Raw genomic sequence first — 26031 nt, 5'->3', positions numbered from 1 at the left:
ATGTGCCACCATACCTGGCTAATTTTTTTTTTTTTTTTTTTTTTGGTGACAGAGTCTTGCTGTGTCACCAGGCTGGAGTGTAGTGGCACGATCTTGGCTCACTGCAACCTCCCTGCCTCCCAGGCTCAAGTGATTCTCTGCCTTAGCCTCCCGAGTAGCTGGGATTACAGGTGCCCACCACCACGCCTGGCTAATTTTTGTATTTTTAGTAGAGACAGGGTTTTACCATTTTGGCCAGGCTAGTCTTGAACTCCTGACGTCATGATCCACCCACCTCGGCCTCCCAAAGCGCTGGGATTACAGGTGTGAGCCACCGCACCCGGTCCCTTTTTCATCACTTTTTTTTTTTTTTTGAGACTGAGTCTCACTGTCGCCCTGGCTGGAGTGCAATGGCACGATCTCGGCTCATTGCAAGCTCCGCCTCCTGTGTTCACGCCATTCTCCTGCCTCAGCCTCCCGAGTAGCTGGGACTACAGGCGCCCGCCACCACGCCCGGCTAATTTTTTTGTATTTTTAGTAGAGATGGGGTTTCACTGTGTTAGCCAGGATGGTGTCGATCTCCTGACCTCGTGATCTGCCTGCTTTGGCCTCCCAAAGTGTTGGGATTACAGGCGTGAGCCACTGTGCCCGGACTTATTTTATTTTATTTTTTTGAGACAGTCTCGCTTTATCACCCAGGCTTGGGTGCAGTGGCACGATCTCGGCTCACTGCAAGCTCCGCCTCCCGGGTTCACACCATTCTCCTACCTCAGCCTACCGAGTAGCTGGGACTACAGGCGCCCGCCACCACACCCAGCTAATTTTGTTTTTGCATTTTTAGTAGAGATGGGGTTTCACCGTGTTAGCCAGGATGGTCTCCATCTCCTGACCTCGTGATCCGCCTGCCTTGGCCTCCCAAAGTGCTGGGATTACAGGCGTGAGCCACCGTGCCCACCCTATTTTTTTTTCTTTAAGAAATAGGATCTTGCTCTGTTGCTCAGGTTGAAGTACAGGGGCTATTCACAGGAGTGCTTATAATGCACCATAGCCTTTGATCTCCTGGGCTAAAGTGATCTTCCCACTTCAGCCTCTCAAGTATCTGAGACTACAGTAGTATACGCTACTGTGCTCAGCCCTATGATCAATTTTAAGTTAACTTTTGTGTATGGTATAAAGGTCCAAATTCATTTTTTGCATCTGAGTATCCAGTTGTCTCTTTTTTTTATTAGTCATTGCTATTATATGGAAATATGGGGGCCAGGCTCAGTGGTTCACACTTATAATCCCAGCACTTTGGGAGGCTGAGGTGGGAGGATCACTTGCCAAGGAGTTTGAGACCAGCCTGGGCAACATAGTGAGACCCTGTCTCTAAAAATAAAATAAAATAAATTAGCCAGGTGTGGTAGCACACACCTGTAGACTTAGCTACTTGGGAGGCTGCAGTAGGAGGATCCCTTGAGCCCATGACATCAAGGTTATAGTGAGCTATGATCTTACCACTGCACACCAGCCTGGGTGACAGACCAACACTGTGTCTCTAAAAAAAAAACAATAATTAGGCCGGGGGCAGTGGCTCACCGCTGTAATCCCCAGCACTTTGGGAGGCTGAGGCTGGCGCATCACAAGGTCAAGAGATAGAGAGTATTGCTTGAACTCGGGGAGAGGTGGAGGTTGCAGTGAGCCAAGATCGCACCACTGCACTCCAGCCTGGGTGAGAGAGACAGACTCTGCCTCAAAAAAAAAAAAAAAAAAAAAAGACAAAAATATAATTGTTGGGTCTTGATCTTTTTTTTTTTTTTTCGAGATGGAGTCTCACTCCGTTGCCCTGGCTGGAGTGCAGTGGTGTGATCTTGGCTCATTGCAACCTCCACCTCCCGGGTTGAAGTGATTCTCCTGCCTCAGCCTCCTGAGAGCTGGGATTACAGGCGCCTGCATCCACGCCTGGCTAATTTTTGTATTTTTGGTAGAGATGTGGTTTCACCATGTTGGCCAGGCTGGTCTCCAACTCCTGACTTCAAGTAATCTGCCTGCACTGGCCTCCCAAAGTGCTGGGATTACAGGTGTGAGCCACTGTGTCTGGCCAGAATTGTTGGGTATTGATCTTGTACGTTGCCACCTTACTGAATTTATTAGTTCTAGGAGCTTTTTGGTGAAATCCTTAGGATTTTCTCTATGTAAGATCCTGGTGGTTTTTTCTTTTTTCAGATAGGGTCTCACTACCTAATGGCATGGCTAGATTACACGGTAGACATACTGTTAACTTTTCAAAGAAACTAGCAAACTGTTTTCCAAAGTGGTTGTGACATTTTACGTTTCCATCAGATGTGTATTTGACCCTGAATTTTTAAAATTGATCTGATCTCTTCCCCTTGATAGGAAAATCTGAATGTTTCCAGTACCCGGGAGTGTGCCATGTCCTAAAGCCTCATATATACAAAACAGCATTTAATAAAACCTGAGAGGTACTCTGGGAATATAAAGGAAGCATACTGCCGTTTCTTTTTTGAATGGAAGCAGTGGTCAGGAAAGGGCATACAAAGGGTATGTATAAACTCTTGTTAAGCCTAGCTGCTCACCTAAATCTTGGAAGACTTATGTTTACAAAGAATGAATCTACGACAATGAGAAAAAATTTTATTTATGACGATCTTGAGCAGTATAAAACTCAGAAGCTCCACTGAGGTGAAGGAAACATGGACATGATACTAAGCAAAGCCTAGTCTTTTCCATAAAATGAATAAGAAGTACATCTGGTGGAGTTTGAGATCAGCCTGGGCAACACAGTGAGATCCTGTCTCTAAAAGCATTAAAGCATTAATCCTCGCATTTCGATAGGGCTGTGTAGCTTTTAAGTAAGCAATGTTAGAATGAGTTGTAGAGTTTTATTTTTGTGAATATAGTGAGTGACAGATGGCAATTACATGAGGATATTTGAACGAAGGTACATAAGCCTAAACAATTTCACCTAGGTAAAATATTGATGTCATAACCAAACTATATGGCCCCATTTCATAAAGGTTACTATATTCTATAGAGAATGAAGAGGTGGCCTTTCTATCCCAGCTTACCCTATTCTTGTTATTGTTCAAATTCTCCTGAAGCTTGCATAACTAGCTGCCATCAGGTAAATGCTATTGGCTAGCAGAAGACTGCAGTTCTGTTAATATTAGAACCAGCAGGGGGAACTTGGGAACTTGACATTAAAAATCTAGAAACAGAATTTCAGGATGGGTCACATTAGAAACCTGAATTGTTAACAGACTTAAGTAAAAACCATCCCAAAGAATTTGAGCTTTAAGGTGATAACGTCTTTTCAGAGATCATAGCACATGAAGAACCCATGGACACTACATAGAATATAAACAGCAGAAAAAGATCTTGTGACTAAAGTGGGGAAGACAGCAAAAAAAAAAAAAAAAAAAATTTACAAAAGGAAAAAAGTTGAGAATACAGGAATGTTTACAAGATGTTAAAAAATTATTAATCTTCAGCCAAAATGAGGCCCCTTCGCATTCCCAAAACCTTTGCTTTCTTCTCCTTTCGTTCTTGCTCGTGTTTCTTCCGTTGCTCTTCCCTGAGAGGGATAGGTCACACGTTAAGCTCTAGGGAGGCTCCAAAACAGACACTTTAAAGCAACTATTGTTGGACTAACACCCAAACTTTCAAGCAATGACATCCAGCATACTTGCATAAAATAGACTCTTAGAGGGCACTGTGCTCTGCCTAGTGTTTCTAACACCTGTTTGTCATTGTTGTGTTAAAGGGCTAGAAACTGGTATTTTCCTTTTGTTAACTCAGCACTCTAAAATCATGCATGGAGGCCGGGCGCGATGGCTCATGCCTGTAATCCCAGCACGTTAGGAGGCCAAGGCAGGCGGATCACTTGAGGTCAGGAGTTCGAGACCAGCCTGGCCAAAATGGTGAAACCCCGTCTCTACTAAAAATACAAAAAAGGTAGCCAGGTGTGGTGGTGCAGCTACTGGGGAGACTGAGGCAGGAGAATCCCTTGAACCCGGGAGGCGGAGGTTGCAGTGAGCCGAGATCACGCCACTGCACTCCAGACTGGGCGACAGAGTGAGATTCTGTCTCAAAACAAACAAAAATAAATAAAAAATAAAATCATGCATGGAATTGGAGTCAGAAGACACCTTGGTGATTGAATCCAACTCTTGTTATTTTACAGTTTGCTTTAGGCCAGATGCAGTGGCTCACACCTATAATCCCAGCATTTTGGGAGGCCAAGATGGGAGGATCCCTTGTGCCCAGGAGTTCAAGGCGAAAGTAAGCTATGATCATGCCATTGCACTCCAGTCTGGGTGACAAAAAGTAAGACGCTGTCTCTAAGAAAAAAAAAAAAATTTGTTTTAAATGAGAAATGTCTACACCTAGAAATCAAAGTTGACCAGCTGTGGTGGCTCACGCCTGTAATCCCAGCACTTTGGGAGGCCAAGGTGGGTGGATCACCTGAGATCAGCAGTTTGAGATCAGCTTGTCCAAGATGGTGAAACCCCGTCTCTACTAAAAATACAACAATTAGCTGCACGCGGGGGCGGGAACCTGTAATCCCAGCTACTCGGGAGGCTGAGGCAGGAGTATCACTTGAACCTGGGAGGCAGAGGTTGCAGTGAGCCAAGATCGCACCACCGCACTCTAGCCTGGGCAACAGAGCGAGACTCCATCTCAAAAAAAAAAAACCAAGATAAAGTTAATATAATCTTGGGCTTTTTCTTTTTTTTTTGGTTTGTCTAATCCTCTGAAAGAAGAGCATAATGGCTAACTCAGTAGATCCTGGTTCTAGTTCTATTCCTTTCACTCAACTATGTGATTTTGAGCTTGACCTTTGACTTTGATTTCTTTTTTCTTTTGAGGTGGAGTTCTGCTCTTGTTGCCCAGGCTGTAGTGCAATGGTGCAATCTCGGCTTGCCACAACCTCCGCCTCCCGGGTTCAAGCGATTCTGCTGCCTCAGCCTCCCGAGTAGCTGGGATTACAGGCATGTGCCACCACGCCTGGCTAATATTGTATTTTTAGTAGAGATGGGGTTTCTCCATGTCTTGAGCTCCTGACATCGTGATCCACCCGCCTTGGCCTCCCAGAGTACTGGGATTACAGGAGTGAGGCACCTTGCCCGGGCCAACTTAATAACAGTGAGCAAAGGCCTTGGTGGCAGTCGTGTGTAGCCATGAGTCAAATGACAGGTAACCCTGTGTCACGAGTGTCCAAGCAGGGAATCTGGGCCCAACCATGACTTGCTGCAACCCAGGATGAGCTCTGGCTTTAACTTGGTTTTCATGCTGAAGGAGGCCTCTAAGGACCATCCTGGGTTTTTCCTCTTTATAGGGCCTTGATGCCTTGTAAGCCTGGTTTCCTTAGGAGTGAGGAATTTATGCCTATCTGGATATGTAGGTGCCGTGGGCTGCTGGGCATTGGTATCTGGAGAGATACCCACATGCCCTGTGTTTAAGTAGATGAGTCATGCAAGAGCAGTGCTCTGAATCTGGGTCTTCTTCTGAATCACCTGCAGAGCCTTGGAAACAATGCAGGTGCTTGGGCCTCACCCCAAATCTGCTGATTTGGAGTCCATTACATTGGAACCTAGGCAAATGTACTCAGAAAGTTCTATACATGATACCACTTTTTTTTTTTTTGAGACGGAGTCTCACTCTGTCGCCCAGGCTGGAGTGCAGTGGCGTGGTCTCGGCTCACTGTAAGCTCTGCCTCCCAGGTTCCTGCCTCAGTCTCCCGAGTAGCTGGGACTATAGGCGCCCGCCACCACGCCCGGCTAATTTTTTGTATTTTTATTAGACATGGAGTTTCAATGCATTAGCCAGGATGGTCTCGATCTCCTGACCTCGTGATCTGCCCCCCTCGGCCTCCCAAAGTGCTGGGATTACAGGCATGAGCCACTGTGCCTGGCCCATGATACCACTTCTTTTTTTTTTTGAGACGGAGTCTGGCTCTGTCATGCAGGCTAGAGTGCAGTGGCGCGATCTCGGCTCACTGCAAGCTCTGCCTCCTGGGTTCATGCCATTCTCCTGCCTCAGCCTCCCAAGTAGCTGGAACTACAGGCGCCCGCCACCAAGCCAGGCTAATTTTTTGTATTTTTAGTAGAGACGGGGTTTCCATGCGTTAGCCAGGATGGTCTCGATCTCCTGACTTTGTGATCTGCCCCCCTCGGCTTCCCAAAGTGCTGGGATTACAGGCGTGAGCCACCGCGCCCGTCCCATGATACCACTTCTTTTTTTTTTTTTTGAGACAGAGTCTGGCTGTCACGCAGGCTAGAGTGCAGTGGTGCGATCTCGGCTCACTGCAAGCTCTGCCTCCTGGGTTCATGCCATTCTCCTGCCTCAGCCTCCTGAGTAGCTGGAACTACAGGCGCCCACCACCACGCCCGGCTAATTTTTCGTATTTTTAGTAGAGACGGGGTTTCACCATGTTAGCCAGGATGGTCTCGATCTCCTGACCTCATGTTCCGCCCGCCTCGGCCTCCCAAAGTGCTGGGATTACAGGCGTGAGCCCCCGCGCACAGCCATGATACCACTTCTAACCTCCTCTTAAAACACCACTATTACTGAGCCTCTATCCCTTAGAGGTGCTGCTTTTGAAATTAAAATAATTATAAAGCTGGATAATTGTGTACTTACTTTGTCTGGAGATGGGGTTGTTTGTAAGTTTTCTTGTAGAAGTTAATTCTGTTGACATGTTGATTTAGATAATTATTTTCTTTAGATTGCCCCCATGGTTTTAGCTTTCCTAGTTTAGGACAGAGACAAAGAATTTTAAAAAGATTGTTTGATTTATATTCCCAACTTTGTTCTCTTCATCTGTGGTTACCTGCTATCAACATTTATACTTTTTTTTTTCTTTGAGACAGAATCTCACTCTGTCGCTCAGTTTGGAGTGCAGTGGTGTGATCTGATCTCAGCTCACAGCAACCTCCGCCTCCTGGGCTCAAGTGATCCTCCCAACTTAGACTCATGAGTAGCTGGGACTACATGCACACGCCACCATGACCAGGTAATTTTTGTATTTTTTAGTAGAGACGGGGTTTCATCATGTTGCCCATGCTGGTCTCGAGCTCCTGTTCTCAAGCAATCTGCCTGCCTTGGCCTCCCAAAGTGCTGGGATTACAGGCATGAGCCATGGCGTCCAACCAATTTGCAATTTTACAAAAAGAACTAGGACCAAATTTCTGGAAGTTTATGTGTTGCTTTTTTTTTTAAATTTAAATTTAATTATTATTATTATTATTTTAATTTTTTAGACAGAGTCTCGTTCGGTCGCCCAGGCTGGAGTGCAGTGGTGCGATCTCGGCTCACTGCAAGCTCCACCTCCTGGGTTCACGCCATTTTCCCACCTCAGCCTCCCGAGTAGCTGGGACTACAGGCGCCCGCCACCACGCCCAGCTAATTTTGTTTTTGTATTTTTAGTAGAGACGGGGTTTCAATGTGTTAGCCTGGATGGTCTCAATCTCCTGAACTCATGATCCTCCTGCCTTGGCCTCCCAAAGTGCTGGGATTACAGGTGTGATCCACTGCACCCAGCCTGTTTTTGAGGCATGGTCTCACTATGTCGCCCAGGCTGGAGTGCAGTGGCACAATCTCAGCTCACTGCAACCTCTGCCTCCTAGGTTCAAGCGATTGTCCTGCCTCAGCCGCCTGAGTAGCTGGGATTACAGGCGCCGCCACCACGCCAGGCTAATTTTCTTATTTTTTTTCAGGAGAGACGGGGTTTCACCATGTTGGCCAGGCTGATCTCGAACTCCTGACCTCAAGTGATCTGCCCACCTCAGCCTCCCAAAAGTGCTGGGATTACAGGCAAGAGCCACTGTGCCCGGCCGCAGAATTTGTTTATTCTTAAGTTTTTATTTTTTATTTTTATTTTTTAGATGGAGTTTCACTCTTGTTGCCCAGGCTGGAGTGCAATGGCGTGGTCTCGGCTCACTGCAACCTCCACCTAACAGGTTCAAGTGATTCTCCTGTCTCAGCCTCCCAAGTAGCTGGGATTACAGGTGCCTGCCACCACGCCTGGCTAATTTTTGTATGTTTAGTAGGTGTGAGCCACTGCGTCCCACTAATCTTAAGTATTTTACAGGCCCTGTAGCTCAAAACACTCCCACATACCTTTGTGTGGTTCATAGGTGAGGGGACGAGACAAACTTGCTTTAAGATCAAACACTGGTTTCTTATTGGAGACTGGAGTCGGCGTTGCCTCAGTTGTCAACTTGAATGGGGTAATAACTAAAAACACACCGAAAAAACCCAAGAGCTTAATTAGAAACAAAGACCTGGTGAAGTGTTTATCAAAGTGTTACTTCTCAATCTTAAAAATACATGTTATAGGCTGGGCATGGTGGCTCATGCCTGTAATCCCAGCACTTTGGGAGGCCGAGGTGAGTGGATCACAAGGTCAGGAGATCGAGACCATCCTGACCAACATGGTGAAACCCTGTCTCTACTAAAATACAAAAAATTATCTGGGGGTGTGGTGGCTCACGCCTGTAATCTCAGCACTTTGGGAGGCCAAGTCGAGTGGATCACCTGAGGTCAGGAGTTCAAGACCAGCCTGACCAACATGGAGAAACCTCATCTCTACTAAAAATACAAAATTAGCCAGGGTGGTGGCACATGCCTGTAATCCCAGCTACTCGGGAGGCTGAGGCAGGAGAATTGCTTGAACCCGGAAGGCGGAGGTTGTGGTGAGCTGAGATTGTGCCATTGCATTCCAGCTTGGGCAACAAGAGTGAAACTTGGTTTAAAAAAAAAAAAAAAAAAATTAGCTGGGCGTGGTGGTGCATGCCTGTAGTCCCAGCTACTCGGCTGAGGCAGGGGAATTGCTTAAACCCGGGAGGCAGAGGATGCAGTGAGCCGACATCGTGCCACTGCACTCCAGCCTGGCGACAGAGCAAGACTCCATCTCAGAGGAAAAAAAAAAAAAATTAGCCAGGTGTGGTGGCATGTGCCTGTAATCCCAGCTACTCGGGAGGCTGAGGTAGGAGAATCACTTGAACCCGGGAGGTGGAGCTTGCAGTGAGCCGAGATTGCGCCATTGCACTCCAGCCTGGGCAACAGGGTGAGACTCCATCTCAAAAAAACAAACGAAAAAAAGAAGCTGGGCGCAGTGGCTCACGCCTGTAATCCCAGCACTTTGGGAGGCCGAGGCAGGCGGATCATGAGGTCAAGAGATCGAGACCATCCTGGCCAACACAGTGAAACTCCATCTCTACTAAAATACAAAAATTAGCCAGGCGTGGCAGCGTGTGCCCGAAATCCCAGCTACTCAGGAAGCTGAGGCAGGAGAATCCCTTGAACCAGGGAGTCGGAGGTTGCAGCGAGCCGAGATTGCACCACAGCACTCCAGCCTGGCGACAGAGTGAGACTGTGCCTCAAAAAAAGAGAAAAGTTATAGCTTGAATGTTTGTATCTCCTGCGATCCCAAATTCATATTGAAATCCTAACTGTCAATATGACTGGTGTAAGGAAGTAGGGCCTTTGGGAGGTAAACAGGTCATGAATGGGATTCAGGGCCTTATATAGGGACCCCATAGAATTTTCTCTAGCTCTCTTTCTGCCACATGAGCATACAACAAGAAGTTGGTAGTCTGCTACCTGGAAAAGAGCCCTCACCAGAATCATGCTAGTGCCCTGATCTACCCTCATCCAGCCTCCAGAACTATGAGAAAGAAATTACTGCTGTTTATAAGATACAGTTTTTGGTGCTTTGTTATATAATAGCAGCCGCAAAGGACTAAGACAATCTACACAAATAGTCTGAAATAGATGAGAGTCTGAAATAAGGGTTAAAATGGAGAAAAGGGAAGAAAACAATAATTGAGGAAAGCTAACCATTGATATTAATTTCCTTTGCTAAGCAGCTTTGTAAATGTTCCGAATATTTTGTTTTTGTATTTTTAGTAGAGACGGGGTTTCAATGTGTTAGCCAGGATGGTCTCGATCTCCTGAACTCATGATCCGCCTTGCCTTGGCCTCCCAAAGTGCTGGGATCCTAGGATCAGCTGGGAGTTTAGAATTCTGTTGAAGGAAATGACGGTAACTTTTCAGCTTATTTCCCTGATAACAGATACCCATAAAAATTACATATTATTAATAGTATTATCATTAACATAAATAAACATAAAAAGAACCTAATCCCATAGTTGAAAAGATTCATGGCCTGGTGGCTCATACCTGTAATCTCAGCACTTTGGGAGGCTGAGGCAGGAGGATTATTTAAAGTCAGGAATATTATTAAGGGCTCTTATCACTTCAGAATATTAATTTTTGGCTGGGCGTGGTGGCTCACGCCTGTAATCCCAGCACTTTGGCAGGCCGAGGTGGGCGGATCACGAGGTCAGGAGTTTGAGACCAGCCTGACCAACATGGTGAAACTCTCTATTAAAAATACAAAATTAGCCGGGAATGGTGGCATGTGTCTGTAGTCCCAGCTACTCAGGAGGCTGAGGCAGGAGAATTGCTTGAACCCGGGAGGCAGATGTTGCAGTGAGCCGAGATCCCGCCATTGCCCTCTAGCCTGGGTAACAAAAGCAAAACTCCATCTCAGAAACAAACAAACAAACAAACAAAAAAACAGATACACCTAATCATTGGCTTGAAAATGAAACAGACATGGCTTGAAAATGAAACAGATTTCTTTTGTTTTTTTTTTTTTTTACCAGCAGCAGAATTCCCCGTGATGGTCTTTAATTTGTGTGTCCCAAGCACAGCCTCGCCTTTTGGGGTGCCCCCAGACATGGTCACATGTGCAGACTTTCTGGCTGGAGTCTTGGTCAGTGAACGCTTATGCTCATTATCTTTAGTAGCAGCTGAAAACCTAAATAGGACAGCAGAGTACAAGACATGAGTACTGTGGCAAGAGTAATTTGTGTCTAGCTTATAAATAAAACCACTTGACTATCAGCAAGCAGTGAAAAGGGCCTCAATTAATACTTGTCATAGGAACGAACCTCTTTTGCAGAAAAGACATATTCCTAAAAGACTAATGCTAAATTAAATCACATACCAACTAACGTTATTTGTAAAATATGTTCTTGTCTTTTCTGCTCTCCCTGCCTTGGACAATGATGGTGGTGGAGGAATAGGCGTGGAGGCCTCATTATAGTCCAAGAGGCAAGCCAAAAGCTCCCCTTCCTCCTCCTCCTCCTCTGGGTGAGGGGAAGTCACAGGTAGCAGAAGACTGCTATGCTAGGTGAGTGGTGAGAACAGGTCTTGTATGTTCCTAAAAGAATGTCATTCATTTGCGTGGTAGAGAAATAAGCCCATTCTTTACCATTCTTTACATATGGCAAATTGCCACAAATGTATTTGATTGATTGACTGATAGTATTTTTTCTACATTTTAACATCTCTGAAATTGGGATGTGTTTTTACAATTCATAAGATGTCAATAGTTAATTGGTAGTGTTTTTTCTTGAGACAGGTTCTGGCTCTATCACCCAGGCTGGCGTGCAGTGGTGTGATCTCAGCTTGCTACAACCTCTGCCTCCTAGGCTCAAGCCATCCTCCTGCCTCAGCGTCCCGAGTGGCTGGGACTATGGGTATGTGCCACTGCGCCTGGCTAATTTTTTTTTTTTTTTTTTTTTTTTGAGATGGAGTTTTGCTCGGTCGCCCAGGCTGGAGTGCAATGGTGCGATGTTGGCTCACTGCAACCTCTGCCTCCCAGGTTCAAGCGATTCTACTGCCTCAGCCTCCCCAGTAGCTGGGATTACAGGCATGCGCCACCATGCCTGGCTAATTTTGTATTTTTAGTAGAGATGAGGTTTCACCATGTTGGTCAGGCTGGTCTCAAACTCCTGACCTCAGGTGATCCGCCTGCCTCAGTCTCTCAAAGTGCTGGGATTACAGGCATAAGCCACCGTGCCCAGCCAATTTTTATATTTTTAGTAGAGATAGGGTTTTGCCGTGTTGGCCAGGCTGCTCTCAAACTCTTGGGCTTAAGCCATTCACCCATTTGGCCTCACCAAGTGCTGGGATTATAGGCGTGAGCCACTTTGCCCGGCCAGTAGTGATTTTTCTTTTTTTTTTTTTTGAAACGCAGTCTCGCTCTGTCGCCCAGGCTGGAGTGCAGTGGCGCGATCTCAGCTCACTGCAAGCTCCGCCTCCTGGGTTCACACCATTCTCCTGCCTCAGCCGCCCAAGTAGCTGGGACTATAGGCGCCCGCCACCACGCCCGGCTATTTTTTTTGTAATTTTAGTAGAGACGTGGTTTCACTGTGTTAGCCAGGATGGTCTCGATCTCCTGACCTTGTGATCCGCCCGTCTTGGCCTCCCAAAGTGCTGGGATTACAGGCGTGAGCCACCACGCCTGGCGGATTTTTCTTTCTTTTTTTTTTGGAGATGGAGTCTCGCACTGTTGCCCAGGCTGGAGTACAGTGGCGCGATCTCGGCTCACTGCAACCTTTGGCTCCCAGGTTCAAGCAATTCTTCTTGCCTCAGCCTCCCAAGTAGCTGGGATTACAGGCGACTGCCACCATGCCTGGCTAATTGTTTTGTGTTTTTAGTAGAGACGGGGTTTCACTATGTTGGCCAGGCTGGTCTTGAACTCCTGACCTCATGATCTGCCCGCCTCGGCCTCCCAAAGTGCTGGGATTACAGGTGTGAGCCTCCATGCCCGGTCTAATTTGTCTTAATGGTTCATAAAATAACAATGAGCCTTCATTCAATTAATGGTATCTTATGGTGTGAAGTCCAGACCCACCTGTACATTGCAGTGAAGCAAGGGCCAAACCTCTGACCATGGTGTTCTTTTTTTTTTGAGACAATGTTTCGCTCTTGTTGCCCAGGCTGGAGTGCAATGGTATGATCTTGGCTCACTGAAACCTCCACCTCCTGGGTTCATGCAATTCTCCTGCCTCAGCCTTCTATGTAGCTGGGATTACAGGTGTGCACCACCATGCCCAGATAATTTTGTATTTTTAGTACAGACAAGGTTTCACCATGTTGGTCATGGCTGGTCTTGAACTCCTGACCTCAGGTGATCCACCCAACTCGGGCTCCCAAAGTGCTGGATTACAGGCGTGAGCCACCGCACCTGGACCATGGTGTTCTTAAATGAAATCAGAACCACCAATTACAGGTACTTCATATTCCAAGCTAATTCAATAAATAGAATTCTAAACTTAAAGCCATTTTTAAGTTTTAAAAACTACATTGGAGGAACAGGAAAAAAACCAATCTGATTAAAACATGGGCAGGCTGGGTGAGATGGTTCACACCTATAATCCCAGTACTTTGGGAGGCCAAGACAGGAAGATCGCTTCATCCTGGGAAGTCAAGGCTGCAGTGAGCCATTACTGCGTCACTGAATTCTAGCCTGGGTGACAGAGCAAGATCCTGTCTCAAAAATAGAATAGGCCAGGTGTGGTGGTTCACACCTGTAATCCCAGCACTTTGGGAGGGCAAGGCAGGTGGATCACTTGAGGCCAGGATTTCTAGACCAGCCTGGTCAGCATGGTGAAACACTACCTCTACTAAAAATACAAAAAAAAAAAAAAAAAAAAGAATTAACTGAATGTGGTGGCACACACCTGTAGTCCCAGCTACTCAGGAGGCTGAGGCATGAGAATTGCTTGAACCCAGGAGATGGAGGTTGTAGTGAGCTGAGATCGCGCCACTGCACTCCAGCCTGGGTGACAGAGCAAGACTGTCTCAAAAAAAAAAAAAAAAAAAAAAAAAAAAAGAATAAAATAAAAAATACAATTATGTTAGATAATTGCACATATTGGAGAAGGGCTGTCATGCACCAATTCTATTAGATACTGCAAATGTCTTTAAAAAAGTAGAAAATAAAGTTTTGATATTAGAAGTAATCTGAAGACTTTCATCTATGGGGAGAGTCCCAGTTGAAGGTGACTTTGATGTCAGAAAAGTTACAAGTAAACAAAAACAGGGATCAATGGGGCATGAGATAGTGATGATACTGTAGTTCCCACTAGGTTACGATATTGGTATTTGAGGAAGAGTTAATTTTTTCAGTTCACTGTAATGATACTTTCTGTAAGCATTTAGCTTCACTTCTATATTTAAGTCAATGGAAAAGTTTCTCCTTAGGCATCTTGGCAGTCATATTAATAAAATGAAGAATATCTGACTGGGCATGGTGGTTTATGCCTGTATTCTTAGTACTTTGTGAGGCTGAGGCAGGAGGATCGCTTGAGGCCAGGAGTTCAAGACCATCTTGGGCAACATAGCAAGACCTCATCTCTACAAAACAGAAACAAAAGCAAAAGAACACATATTTCAGAGTGCTGTCAGCAAGATGGCTGACTAGAGACGCCTGGCATTCATCCCCCCACAAGAAAGGACAAAGGCAACAAATAAACAGCTAAGATTTTTAGAATTTTATTTTTGGAGACAGCTTTTACTATGTTGCCCAGGCTGGCCTCAAACTTCTGGACTCAAATGATCCTCCTGCCTCAGCCTCCTGAGTAGCTGGGATTACAGGTGGGAGCCACCACAGAAAAAAGCTAAGATTTGACTGGAGTGTCAACGGGAAAGCACTGGAGTGCATCAGGGGAGTGGAGATGCACCTGTGGTGAATGGAAGCCCAGGAAGGCAGCCAGAGGCATCTAGCCTCTGCAGCCCTGTCTCCTCTACCAGAATCAGATCTGCCCACAGTCAGGAGGGGATTCCTGTTGTGAAGAAACACTAAACTGAAGATCCCCACCAGCCCCCATTGCTACTGCAAGCACCTACAGTCCTTACTACGGGAGAATACCCAAGTCTAATAATACCCAAGTCTCCCAGTTTGGAGAGCTGCCAGGAATTCCTGCAGCTGCACTGCCCTGGATTAGGAGCACAAGGTGTGCACTCTCTACCTGCCACTAGCTTCTGCAGCACAGAACCATCTTCAGACCAGAGCCACTTCTGGAGTGCACTGTGCTCTGCTGGGGGCCAGTGGCCACTGCACGTATCCATTACTAGGGCTCAATATTCATTCTACCAAGCCCACAGGGGCTTGGTAGGGGTGGCTGCAACACCATGACCCCAGTTGCTTGGAGCCTAGGCAGATGTGCTCAGGGCGAACCTGCCCTTGAGCTGGCCAAACTGCCACATGCCCTCCCTGGAGCGGGAGAGACTCTCAAGCAGCTGACATACTCTGATGCTGGCTGAGTGGCTATGTGCCTATGGCTAGGGCCTGAGAAACAGCCATGAGATGCCTCTCCCCTGCAGAGAAGCCCCTGACCTGCCCAACGCCCCTGTACTCCTAGTAAGGGCCTGAGAGGCAGCGTTGTAAGCAGCCTCTGGTAGACATGCCCGAAGGCCAGCCAAGCAACCATGCAACTGCATACCAGGGCTGAGAAACAGCCCCACGGTCCCAAACCTGGCAAAGCCACCATCACCACCAAATCTCTTAGCCTAGGCTACCGAGAGACTTACAAATGCCACTAAAATGCATTACAGCTGAAGAAACTACACAGAGACTATATTCCTGTGCCCACTGAAAACCAAGGCCAACACACCCCACTTAAATGACACCCCAAGACCTATTCATATGAGTATGTTCTTCCCTGTGAAACCTCCTCTATAAAATTGGAAGAGGTGACTTTCCTAACAGATGTGTAGAAATCAATGCAAGGACACATAAACCATGAAAATGTAGGGAAACAAGTCACCTCCAAAGAAAAATGGTAATTCTCCAATAACCCTATTCATAGGGAAATACATGAAATACCAGAAAAAGAATTCAAAATAATAATCTTAGGGGACCTCAGTGAGCTACACAAGAGAATACAGCCAAGTCAATGAAATCAGGAAAACAATTCATGATTTGAATGAGAAATTTAAGAGGTACATATACCTGGGTGCAGCCAGGCGCGGTGGCTCACGCTTGTAATCCCAGGACTTTGGGAGGCCGAGGCAGGTAGATCACCTGAGGTCAGGAGTTCAAGACCAGCCTGGCCAAGATGGTGAAACCCTGTCTCTACTAAAATAAAAACTTAGCCGGGTGTGGTGGTACGTGCCTGTAGTCCCAGCTACTCGGGAGGCTGAGAATCGCTTGAACCTGGGAGGCAGAGGTTGCAGTGAGTCAAGATCTTGTCACTGCACTCCAGCCTGGGCAATGGAGTGAGACTCTGTCTGAAGAAAAAAAAAAAAAAAAAGAAAAAAAAAGAAAGGTTGGGTGCAATGGCATGTTTGTAATCCCAGCACTTTGGCTGGCCAAGGTGGGATGATCACTTGAGCCCAAGAGTTCAAAACCAGACTGGACAACGTAGTGAGACCTTGTGAAATTAGCTGGGCATGGTGGTTTCAAATAGCTAGAAGGAGGATACTAAATATAAAGAAATGATAACTGTTTGAGATGATGGATGTGCTAATTACCCTGATCTGACTACCATACAATATATGTATTGAAACATCACTATGGGCCGGGCGCAGTGGCTCACGCCTGTAATCCCAGCACTTTGGGAGGCTGAGGTGGGCGGATCATGAAGCCAGGAGACCGAAACCATCCTGGCTAACATGATGAAAGCCCGTCTCTACTAAAAATACAAAAAATCAGCCGGGCATGGTGGCATGTACCTGTAGTCCCAGCTACTCGGGAGGCTGAGGCAGAAGAATCACTTGAACCTGGGAGGCGGAGGTTGCAGTGAGCTGAGATTGCGCCACTGCACTTGAGCCTGGGCGACAGCGAGACCTCATCTCAAAAAAAAAAAAAAAAAAAAGAAAAGAAAAGAAACATCACTATGTATACCCTATGATTATGTACGAATATTATTTGCCAATTAAAAAAATTTTTTTTATATAGTCCATGTGAAATCTTGTTCATGACTACATTTTGGAGTGATTTCTTTACCTGACACCTGTTTTGGCTGCAGAGATAGCAGAGCGCTTGAGTGACCCCCTCAGACCCAAGGTACTCGGACCTGCAGGGCCACAGGACTGGCCTTGTGAGCGTCGTTGGCTGATGGGAGTAGAAGCCACAGAGAGTCTTCCTCTTGGAGGTACTGGAGTCCTGACCCCTCCCTTATTGATGGGCTGCTGCTGAAGAGAAAATGCACCATTTTAAAAGCTTGGCCTCTCCAACATGGTAAAACCCCATCTCTACTAAAAATACAAAAATTAGCTGGGAGTCGTGGCATGTGCCTATAGTCCCAGCTACTCAGGAGGCTGAGGCGGGAGAATCACTTGAACCCAGGAGGCGGAGGTTGCAGTGAGCCGAGATCACGCCAGCCTGGCAACAGAGCGAGACTACATCTCAAAAGAAAAAAAAAAAAGGCTTGGCCTCTGATACAGTGTTGTCTCCTAGGCAAAGTTCAGAAGAGCGTTTCCATTTATCCCTGTTTCATTCCTCATTTGTAACTCCATTTGGAATCTTTTCTTTCCTCACTACCTCACCTCATCCTATTCTACCTGTCTGGCTGGCTCCACAGTTACCTGCCATTTATTGCTAAGGGGATTCTGTTATAAAGAGCAATTTCCAGTTGTGGCTGAGTAAGGAGTTACAAGAAAGCCTTTCCCGGCTGCTATGGACCCAGGCATTTTCTTTCTTTCTTTTTTTTTATTTGAGACAGAGTCTGGCTCTGTTGCCCAGGCTGAAGGGCAGTGGCACAATGGGCTCACTGCAATCTTCACCTTCCAGGTTCAAGCGATCCTCCCACCTTAGCCTTCTGAGTAGCTGGGATTATAGGCACCTGCCACCATGCCCAGCTAATTTTTGTATTTTTAGTAGAGACAGGATGTTGCCATGTTGGCCAGGCCGGTCTCAAATGCCTGACCTCAAGTGATCTGCCTGCCTTGGCCTCCCAAAGTGTTTGGATTACAGGCATGAGCCACTGTGCCCAGCTATCTGGGCATTTTCTTTTCTTTCTTTCTTTTTTTTTTAAATGAGACGGAGTCTCTTTCTTTCACCTGGGCTGGCGTGCAATGGCATGGTCTCAGCTCACTGCAACTTCTGCCTCCCAGGTTCAAGCGATTCTCCTGCCTTAGCCTCTCAAGTAGCTGGGACTACAGGCGCCTGCCACCACGCTCGGCCTGCCACCACGCTCGGCTAATTTTTGTATTTTTAGTACAGACGGGGCTTCACTATGTTGGCCAGGCTGGTCTTGAATTGCTGACCTTGTGATCTGCCTGCCTCAGCCTCCCAAACTGCTGGGATTACAGGTGTGAGCCACCACGCCCAGCCTAGCCAGGCATTTTCTAACTAGAGACATAATGTAGAAAAACAGTCTCTTGTAGCCACAAAGGGGGAAAAAAAAGATTATTTTGGAAATATGGAACCTTTGAGACGTTATATACAGTTTATTAAATATAAACTTAGGCCAGGTGTAGTGGCTCACACCCTGCAATCTCAGCACTTTGGGAGGCTGAGGCAGGAGGATCGCTTAAGCCCAGGAGTTCATGACCAGCCTGGGCAACATTAGGAGATCTTGCCTCTACAAAAACAAACCTAAAGAACCTATTATATATTTAACATGTGGAATCTACAAATAATTCTGCCCTCTCCCTCTATCCTCAAACAATAGCTTTTTGAAGTCCTTCAAAACAAAAAACAAAGAGGGAAGGAAATAAATGCTTGAAGGGTTTCACTTAGGGTATCTTTCTTAGATATTGTCAAGAGTAATTGAATATCTTATTATCATTAGTCTAAGATCTGTTGCAAGCAGAAAAAATTAACTTTATTACCTGTCAACTGAGATATGACAATTGAAATTAATATTTAGAAAAATAAAAATGTAGGTTAAGAATTAAATACAGGGACTAGAAATAAACATAATCTGGTGGCCCATGCCTGTAATCCCAGTACTTTGGGAGGCAGAAGAGGGGGTACTGCTTGAGCCTAGGAGTTTGAGACCAGCCTGGACAACATAGGGAGTCCTGTCTATAGAAAAAACTGAAAAATAGCCGGGTGTAGTAGTGCATGACTGTTGTCCCAGCTACTAAGGAGGCTGAGGTGTGAGGGTCACCTGAGCCCAGGAGGTTGAGGCTGCAGTGAACCATCGCTGCACCATTGAATTACCACCTGGGTGACAGGGTGAGACTCTGTCTCAAAAAAAGAAAAAAAATATATATATATATATAATTTTATATAAAAATTGTATATATATAGAGAGAGAGAAAGAGAGAGAGAGAGACAGACAGGCAAGATCTTTTTTTTTTTTTTAGATGGAGACTTGCTCTGTCGCCCAGGCTGGAGTGCAATGGCGTGATCTTGGCTCACTGCAACCTCCACCTCCTGGGTTCAAGCAATTCTCCTGGTCAGCACCCAAAGCAGCTGGGATTACAGGCACCTGCCACCACGTCTGGCTAATTTTTGTATTTTTAGTAGAGACGGGGTTTCGCCATGTTGGGCGGGCTGGTCTCGAACTCCTGACCTCAGGTGATCCACCCACCTCAGCCTCCCAAAGTGCTGGGATTACAGGCGTGAGCCACTGTGCCCAGCCATATATATAAGTATATATGTCTATACATTTTTTTGAGACAGGGTCTCACTGTCACTGAGCCTGGAGGACAGTGGCGCGATCTCAGCTCGCAGCAATCTCCACCTACAGGCTTCAAGTGTTTTTCCTGCCTCAGCCTCCTGAGTAGCTGAAGTCAAGACCTTTCTAAGCATGACAAAAAAGTAAGCCTTAAAAGGAAGAGTTGGATAAATGTGACTACAATTAAAAATCTTCCACAAGGCAAGATACTATATTAATCTAGTTAAAAGATAAACAATGGGGCCAGGCACGGTGGCTCACACCTGTAATCCCAGCACTTTGGGAGGCCAAGGCGGGCAGATCACAAGGTCAGGAGATTCAGACCATCCTGGCTAACTCAGTGAAACCCCGTCTCTACTAAAAATACCAAAAAAAAAATTAGCCGGGCGTGGTGGCAGGCGCCTGTAGTCCCAGCTACTCAGGAGGCTGAGGCAGGAGAGTGGCGTGAACCTGGGAGGAGGAGCTTGCAGTGAGGTGAGATTGCAGATCACGCCACTGCACTCCAGCCTGGGTGACAGAGCGAGACTCCATCTCAAAAAAAAAAAAAAAAAAAAAAAAAAGATAAACAATGGAAAAGTATTTAAAACAGGTAATATATACCATTAATATAGATAAATAAGAATAAGTAATAATTGAGAAAAAGCAAATCTGCATAAAAATAGCCAATTATAAAATATAGAGATTTATAACTATATAAGGTACCTTGGAATACAAGTTTTCCAATCTTTTTATTATAAATAGATAAATTAATTAAAATAAATTAATTAAATGTAGGTATATGTGTATTTGTTTATTTGAGATGGGGTTGTGCTATGTTGCCCAGCCTGGTCTTTGACTCCTGGGCTCAAGCAACCTTCCCACCTCAGCCTCCCAAGTAGGTGGGATAATAGGCATGAGCCACCACACCACACCCAGATAGTTTTCTGATCTTTTTAGAGGGCCATTTGACAACTAGATCAAACAAGTCTGTCTTTTGTTATCATAAAAGTCAAAGAGAGGCTGTCATGGCCAGAATGATTCTCTTTAGGATATCTGCTTATTATTGTCCATCACCATCCAAATGACCAAGCCCCAAATGTGCCAGGAGCAACTTCACCTCAGGTATGGTGAAGTTATTGTAATTGTTTTTTTTAATTCTCTAGTCTCCAAAGAGATCATACCAAGTCATACATCTGATAGGCCAGTTCCTTAAACATTCAGGGTGAACAGTGTTATTTTAGAACTAAACTCATTCAGATGGGTCTACCAGGCTGGAGTTATACTAAAAAGTAAGATAAACTATTCGTTTATTCAACACATCTTCTAGGGCAATACTCAACGTTTATGGTTGAGACAGTTGTTCTTGCTCTGTCCTTAACTTTTACTTAGAAAATTATGTCATCCATATTACAAAATATAGAAAGCAGCAGCTTGAGTCTTTTTTTTTCTTTAGAGATGGAGTCTCACTGTATTGCCCAGGTTGGTCTTCAATACCGGGGCTCAAGTGATCCTTCGGCCTAACCCTCCCAAAGTTGTGGATTGACAGGTGTGAGCCACTGTGTCTGGCTGAAACCTTTTTTAAATTAACTTAAATTATTATTATTATTTTTTGAGATGGAGTTTCACTCTTGTTGCCCAGGCTGGAGTGCAATGGCATGGTCTCGGCTCACTGCAACCTCTGCCTCCTGGGTTCAAGCAATTCTCCTGCCTCAGCCTCCCGAGTAGCTGGGATTACAAGCATGCGCCACCATGCCAAGATAATTTTGTATTTTTAGTAAAGATGGGGTTTCTCCATGTTGGTCAGGCTGGTCTCAAACCCCCGACCTCAGGTGATCCGCCTGCCTCAGCTTCCCAAAGTGCTGGGATTACAGGTGTGAGCCACCACGCCTGGCCAATTTTTTTTCTTTTTTGAGATGGAGTCTTGGTCTGTTGCCCAGGCTGGAGTGCAGTGGTGTGACCTCCATGCACTGCAACCTCCACCTCCTGGGTTCAAGCGATTCTCCTGTCTCAGCCTCCCGAGTAGCTGGGAGTACAGGCACCCACCACCACAGCCGGGTAATTGTTGTATTTTTAGTAGAGACAGGGTTTTGCCATGCTGGCGAAATCTGTCGAACCCGGGAGGTGCAGGTTGCAGTGAGCCAAGATCGTACCACTGCACTCCAGTCTGAGTGACAGAGTGAGACTCATCGCAAAAAAAAAAAAGATGGATAAATAGTGCCTTCAAATGTGGTAACAATGAGGACAGGAGTGGTGGCTCATGCCTGTAATCTCAGCACTTTGGGAGGCCGAGGTGGGTGGATCACCTGAAGTCAGGAGATCGAGACCAGCCTGGCCAACATGGTGAAACCCCATCTTTACTGAAAATATAAAAATTAGCAGGGGCTGGGCGTCGTGGCTTATGCCTGTGATCCCAGCACTTTGGGAGGCTGAGGCAGGTGGATCACAAGGTCAGGAGTTCAAGACCAGCCTGGCCAACATAGTGAAACCCCGTCTCTAATAAAAATACAAAAAATTAGCCAGGCGTGGTGGCAGGCACCTATAATCCCAGCTACTCAGGAGGCTGAGGCAGGAGAATCGCTTGAACCTGGGAGGTGGAAGTTGTGGTGAGCCAAGATCACGCCATTGCACTCCAGTCTGGGCAAGAAGAGTGAAACTCCCTATCAAAACAAACAAACAAAAATTAGCCGGGTGTGGTGGTGGTTGCCTGTAATCCCAGGTACTTGGGAGGCTGAGGTGGGAGAATCACTTGAATCCAGGAGGTAGAGGTTGCAGTGAGCCAATATTGTGTCACTGCACTCCAGCCTGGGCAACACAATGCGACTCCATCTAAAAAAAATAAATAAAATTACAAATACAAATATTAGCTGGGTGTGGTGGTGGGCACCTGTAATCCCAACTACTTGGGAGGCTGAGGCAAAATAATCTGTTGCACCCGGGAAGCAGAGGTTCCAGTGAGCCAAGATCGCACCACTGCACTCCAGCCTGGGTGACAGAGTGAGACTGAGTCTCAAAAAAAAGAAAAAGTTTGATAAACAGTGCCTTCAAATGTGGTAATAGTGAGGATGGGAGCAACGGCTCATGCATGTAATACCAGTACTTTGGGAGGTGGGTTGATCACCTGAGGTCAGGAGTTCGAGACCAGCCTGGCCAACATGGTGAAAACCCATCTCTACTAAAAATATAAAACTTAGCTGGGTGTGGTGGTGGGCGCCTGTAATCTCAGCTACTGGGGAGGCTAAAGGCAGGAGAATCGCTTGAATCAGGGAGGCAGAGGTTGCAGTGAGCTGAGACTGTACCATTGCCCTCCAGCCTAGGCAACAAGAGCAAAACTCTGTCTCAAAAAACAAAAGAAAAAAGAAAAAAAATTGTTGTAACAGTGGTTTTACATCGTTAAAATGAATGTTTATTATTTAAATTGAGCTTCTCACCAAGAAGCTTAAGTACTTAAATTATTTACAACTTATCACCCAGTGAGTTTTCCTCTTGGCCCTAGCTGCCAGAAAACTTAAACTCAGCTGAGTGACTGATGGTAGTAAATACTGTACCTACTAACAGTGCTAATTTTCTGCCGCTTTTAAATTGACTATACTATTTTATATTTAATACCATAAACTTACATTATTTTGAGAATAGGCCTTAAATTCTTTTTGAGAAATAGGGAAGTTATGTAAAATAAACATGGGGTTAAGAATTAAATACAGCAAATAGAAATAAATATAATCTGGTGGCTCACACCTGTGATCCCAGCACTTTGGGAGGCTGAGGTGGGAGGATCACTTGAGCCTAGGCGTTCAAGGAGAGCCTGGGCATCATAGGGAGACCCTGTCTTTATAAGAAAAATACATAAATCAATAAATATTTAAAAATGTGTTTCTTGCCCTCCATTCGGCACTGCCTTAACACCAGATACCAATAACATCAACTTGCTAGAATGTTACTCACTACTCTGCTAACTCAGCCTCAGAGTTGACTTTATCACCTTCTCTTACTTGCAGAGGCTTTGAGTCCTGTGGGACCTGGACTGAAAGCCCTCGAGGGAGCTGTTACCACAGGAACCCTTCAGGTTTGCCACTATTAATCACCCATTTTCCTTTACATAAGGGACAAGGGAAAGAAGATGGCTTCAGCCATAAGTTGGTTCATCATCAATGAAAGTAATAAGCAAAACATCTGAATATGGAAAGTAGAATGACATTGCCATTTTGGAAATAGTTTCTCATAGTCAGGATTCACCGTTTTCTTTTTTTTGAGGTGGAGTCTTGCTCTGTCACCCAGGCTGGAGTGCAGTGGCATGATCTCGGCTCACTGCAATGTTGGCCTCCTGGTTCAAGTGATTCTCCTGCCTCAGCCTCCTGAGTAGATGGGATTACAGGCATGTGCCACCCCCCACTAATTTTTTGTATTTTTTGTAGAGACAGGGTTTCACCATGTCACCCAGGCTGGCCTTGAACTCCTGACCTGAGGTAATCCACCTGCCTTGGCCTCCCAAAGTACTGGGATTACAGGCATGAGCCACTGTGCTTGGCCATGGATTCACTGTTTTATCTAGAGGACTTTGAAAATTCTCAGGGTAGGGGAAAGCAAGTTTTGGATAAAGATATATTAAATTCAAACAAATCTACTGGTAGAGTGACAGCCAGTTGTTGTACCCACGGTGTTATATAGTTTCAAAGTTATAATCAAACAGTTTAGTTCCATTAAGAACATAATTTTATCTACATACCTTCAGTTCATTCATGGAATTGTGTTCTTCAAAATGTTTCTTTTTTCTCTCAATATATTGATCAATGGACTCCATTTCCTTAAAATGAGCTTCATGAAGCTTCTTAAAGTCTAGAATGTTCCAATATAAAAATTAATAACAAAACAAAATCCATTTATTTATCTTCTCTGTGTTTTTCTGTTAACACTTATTCTCTTCTTTGCATCCCTGACATTCAACTTCAATATAATTTTTCCTAAAACATTAATTTCAAAATACTTAGCTTTTGGAAACTCAGGGGCAAAGCACATTCATCTTATAAACTATCAAACATTCACCATCTCCCCATTGACAAATTTCACTAAATTGACATCTTGGTTTAATCCAGAGGATGAGAGTAGAAGATTTATCTTCTCCTCTACCAGTTAGTCACAAGTGGTCTTTATTTAATCATGAATTTGGTATTTTGTAATGCTATATGTCAAGGACTGACAAATTTATTCTATAAAGGGCTAGATAAAAGTATTTAAGGCTTGGCCGGTCATGGTGGCTCACACCTGTAATCCCAGCACTTTGGGAGACCAAAGCGGTCAGATCACCTGAGGTCAGGAGTTCGAGACCAGCCTGACCAACATGGAGAAACCCCATCTCTACTAAAAATACAAAAATTAGCCAGGTGTGGTGGCGCATGCCTGTAATCCCAGCTACTCAGGACACTGAGGCAGGAGAATCGCTTGAACCCGGGAGGTGGAGGTTGCAGTGAGCCTAGATTGCGCCATTGCACTCCAGCCTGGGCAACAAGAGCAAAACTTCGTCTCAAAAAAAAAAAAAAAAAGTATTTTAGGTTTTATGGCCACATATGGTATGGTCTCTGTCTCATATTCTTCTTGTTTTTATGTTATTTATTTGTTTATTTTTGAGACGGAGTCTTGCTCTATTGCCCAGGCTACAGTGCAATGGCATGATCTTGGCTCACTGCAACCTCCACCTCCCAGGTTCAAGCGATTCTCCTGCCTCAGCTTCCCAAGTAGCTGGGGTTAAAGGCACCTGCCACCACACCCGGCTAATGTTTGTATTTTCAGTAGAGACGGGGTTTCACCATGCTGGCCAGGCTGTTCTCAAACTCCCAACTTCAGGTGATCCAGCCCCTTGGGCCTCCCAAAGCGCTGGGATTACAGGTGTGAGAACCGCGCCTGGCCATTCTTCTTGTTTTTAAATTCTTTAAAAAATGTAAAAACCATTCTTAGCTCAAAGGATACAAGACAGGCCAAGGCAGCCAGCAGTTTGCTGACCCCAACTGTATCCTATTCTGATTAAGTATATGAACATTTATTGAATTTTGAATATATAATAAGCAGCATTGTAACTACTATAAATATAATAATCAACATTCTATGTGCCAAGCAATGTTCCAACAATATAAGATAGAGAAGACTTACATGTCCAAAACCAGAATCATTTAGACTTATGAAAAACTCATTAGAAGGTGGGCATTGTACCAAGTAGTTCGTACATTCATTCATCAGTTGTTTATTGAATCCTTGCTGCATGCTATTTGCCGTGATAGGGAAGCAGTAGTGGAAAAAGTATTCTCAATTTATGTATCTATCAACCTGATGAAATAGGTACTATAGGCCAGGCAGGGTGGCTGATGCCTGGAATCCCAGCACTTTGGGAGGCCGAGGCAGATGGATCATGAGGTCAAGAGATTGAGACCATGCTGGCCAACATGGTGAAACCCCGTCTCTTCTGAAAATACAAAAATCAGCTGGGCGTGGTGGAGCACACCTGTAGTCCCAGCTACTAGGGAGGCTGAGTCAGGAGAATCGCTTGAACCTGGGAGGTGGAGGTAGCAGTGAGCCAAGCTCACGCTACTGCACTCTAGCCTGGGCAACAGAGCAAGACTCTGTCTCAAAAAAAGAAAAAAGAAATAGATAC

General features: G+C 45.4%; 1 protein-coding gene across 14 annotated transcripts in view; it reads right to left on the bottom strand.

Annotated features, from left to right (window-relative positions):
- Nucleotides 1-2593: 2593 nt before the first annotated feature.
- NUSAP1 (nucleolar and spindle associated protein 1) overlaps nt 2594-26031 on the bottom strand; it is a 47270-nt gene continuing 23832 nt past the window's right edge. For 3 of the 14 annotated variants that reach the window (XM_024232255.3, XM_024232257.3, XM_024232259.3), the window contains exons 6-11: nt 24115-24224; nt 16790-16977; nt 10650-10807; nt 8101-8217; nt 6622-6730; nt 2594-3553 (exon numbers count right to left, since the gene is read on the bottom strand). In XM_024232255.3, coding sequence (XP_024088023.2) covers nt 3460-3553; nt 6622-6730; nt 8101-8217; nt 10650-10807; nt 16790-16977; nt 24115-24224 — 776 coding nt within the window. In that variant the 3' untranslated portion in view covers nt 2594-3459. The remainder of the gene's footprint in view (nt 3554-6621; nt 6731-8100; nt 8218-10649; nt 10808-16789; nt 16978-24114; nt 24225-26031) is intronic. The other 11 variants (XM_024232256.3, XM_024232258.3, XM_024232260.3 and 8 more) reach the window with 5 other exon arrangements.

Source organism: Pongo abelii, chromosome 16 (assembly GCF_028885655.2).
Source record: "Pongo abelii isolate AG06213 chromosome 16, NHGRI_mPonAbe1-v2.0_pri, whole genome shotgun sequence".
Lineage (NCBI taxonomy): Eukaryota > Metazoa > Chordata > Mammalia > Primates > Hominidae > Pongo > Pongo abelii.
The sequence above is the reverse complement of the archived record's forward strand: the minus strand, read 5'-3'. Positions and strand labels throughout refer to the sequence as shown.